The sequence below is a fragment of the Clupea harengus genome, chromosome 13 (assembly GCF_900700415.2).
Source record: "Clupea harengus chromosome 13, Ch_v2.0.2, whole genome shotgun sequence".
NCBI lineage: Eukaryota > Metazoa > Chordata > Actinopteri > Clupeiformes > Clupeidae > Clupea > Clupea harengus.
Genome location: NC_045164.1, coordinates 7928442 through 7930941, shown reverse-complemented (window position 1 = coordinate 7930941; position 2500 = coordinate 7928442). Strand labels below are relative to the sequence as shown.

Sequence of the window (2500 nt, the reverse complement as noted above, 5' to 3'; positions counted from 1 at the left end):
CTGCGAACATAAGACCCTGACCTTGGTGGAAACACAACCTCCACCCCAGCAGCTAAAGCCCCATGGTCAACCGTACTCAATTCAAGCATATTCTAGCAGATCCAATTGTGTGTGTGTGTGTGTGTGTGTGTGTGTGTGTGTGTGTGTCTTTAAGCCTGAGAGAAAATGCTATGGATGTACAGAGAGTAAAGGTTATTTTGTGTGTGTGTGTGTGTGTGCATGTGCTAGCACAGTGCAAGAGTGGCGCACTAAGAGAGAAGGTTTACGATGCAGAGGAAAGCAGTCCTTGAGTGTTTGGCTTCGACGTGCAGCTTCACCTTGAAATAGTTATTCAAGTTACTGACGTTGCCTCTCTCCGCGGTTCCTTTGAAACTTTGAAAAGGAATAAGGCACAAGAGTGAGCCCACGTGAATACGCACGTGTGTATCTGTGTGCACGTGTACGGCCTTCCACACCAGACGCTGAGACGGGAGAGGATTTTCACTCCTGTCCCTTTCCCATCCCAAAACATTCGTGTCCCATCCCAATCCTGGAAGAATGAGTCACGTCACGTTACACACACACACACCCCCCCCCCCCCCCCCCGTCCCGTTCCTGCATTGTGTGTTTTTCTTTTCTGTTTTTGTTTGTTTTTAGACGGGGCAATGGGAGACTTGGCAATGCAGTTGATTCTGATTTGATGTTCTCACCATCCTTTTTCTTAGAGTACTTTGTGTTCTACTGCACGGTTTGTGACTCACACCATTTGGCCAGTATGCTGACCACCTCTGGCACCGCAAGCTTTTGCAACACTGCTGATTTTTGGCTGCATGATGCCATATAAGATAACGACTAACATTATGTTCAGAAGAAAGAAAATAGCGTTATTCATATTCCAACTGCATATTTATCCTTAAGCACTGACCTGTTGCTATTAGGATTCCTGTCCCGCCTGCTCCCGTTAACTTTTCCCTCCCGTCCCATCCCACTCACGTGAGGAATAGTGAATCTGACTCCCATCCCGTGGGAATCCCCCAGGATTCCTGACAAAATGCCTCTACCACACACCTGATTGTATGTCTGTGTCTGAACACTTACAGTGAATATAACTTGCAGATGTGTGTATGACTGTGTGCTTTGGCGTGTATTCCTGAGTTTATACCTGTGTGTGTGTGTGTGTGTGTGTGTGTGTGTGACTGTTTGTGAGTGTGTGTGTGTGTGTGTGTGTGTGTGTCTCTCACCTTGGCCAAGCACGGCAGATGCGTCTCATGCATCGCCATCCTACACAGCATCCGTACGTCAGGGTCACAGTTCAATGTGTGGCACTCTTCTCCCTCTGTATCCTCTTCTGCCTTCATCTTCTTCAGCAGCGCCTCTAAAGCCAGCTCTCTCACCTCGTAGTGCGGGCACTGCAGAAGACGCCCAAACAGCTGGGGTCCTCGCGGGTCCTTGGTGATCTCAGGGGCCACACACACTCTGGAGGCGAGGCGAGCAAAGCTCTGCAGGTACTGAACATACCCGGGGGCCGAGAGGGAGTCCTCTCCACGGCAACCAGGGGTGCCCAGCTCGGATGCCACGAGGAGAGAGATGATCTCATCACGCAGAGACTGCAGCTGGGTGTCTGAGAGAGAGGGAGAGAGAGAGAGAGAGGCAGAGAGAGAGAGGCAGAGAGAGAGAGAGAGAGAGAGAGGCAGAGAGAGATAGAGAGGGGAGGTGGTTAGAGTCAGAGGCTACAGGTAAAGAAACTGGTCAAATATAACACAGTTAGTTCAAGTCTCGCATTGTGATTGGCTGAAAGGCATTCCAACAAGTGCCATAACGGCCGAGTAACTACTGTTCCATTACACATAACTCGGTGACAGCTTTGATGTTACGACCTTCTCATCTTTGTCAATAGCCCACAAAAAATAGCCCCAAATGCTTCAAAGAGATAATAGCTGGCTATTACTTCAAGTTATATCCATATCACCTTTATTTTAAGAGTGGTCATGGCTTCTACTCTCATTGAAGACTTATAATACACCAGAGGGAGAGCATTATTGAGGGATAATGGCACAGGATGGCATTGATGAAGACAACGTGAAAGTGACAGATAGGGTAGAGAGCTATAGAGAGAGAGATGTGTGTGTGTGTGTGTGTGTGTGTGTGTATCTAAGGAATGTCACATCACCCCCCCCCCCCCCAAACACACACACACGACAACAACCATGCAATTTGTGCATCACACAAAAATTAAACACACACACACACACACACGCCTGATGAACATGAGGCAAACTTGAGTCAGTCCCCCTCCTCCTGTTATGCCCATAAAGTCCTCTCCTCTCTTCTCTCTCTTCTTTCACACACACACAGTTCTCTCTCCACCCATTCTAGAAGCTCGCTTTCCTCTTCAGCATTCTCTACTTATATATATCCCTCCTCTCTTTCTAGGTGAAGTGTTCATTTTGGAAAAGTCATTCCAAGTGTCTTGTGTCAAATACTGTTAAAACTGGACAAAGATAATGTTTCCTGATGAATT

At 47.7% G+C, this 2500-nt stretch overlaps 1 protein-coding gene across 2 annotated transcripts in view; it reads right to left on the bottom strand.

Moving 5' to 3' along the window:
- Positions 1 to 2500, bottom strand: part of thada (THADA armadillo repeat containing) — an 86574-nt gene that overhangs the window by 18136 nt on the left and 65938 nt on the right. For both annotated transcript variants that reach the window (XM_031579424.2, XM_031579425.2), the window contains exon 32: positions 1221 to 1600. In XM_031579424.2, coding sequence (XP_031435284.1) covers positions 1221 to 1600 — 380 coding nt within the window. The remainder of the gene's footprint in view (positions 1 to 1220; positions 1601 to 2500) is intronic.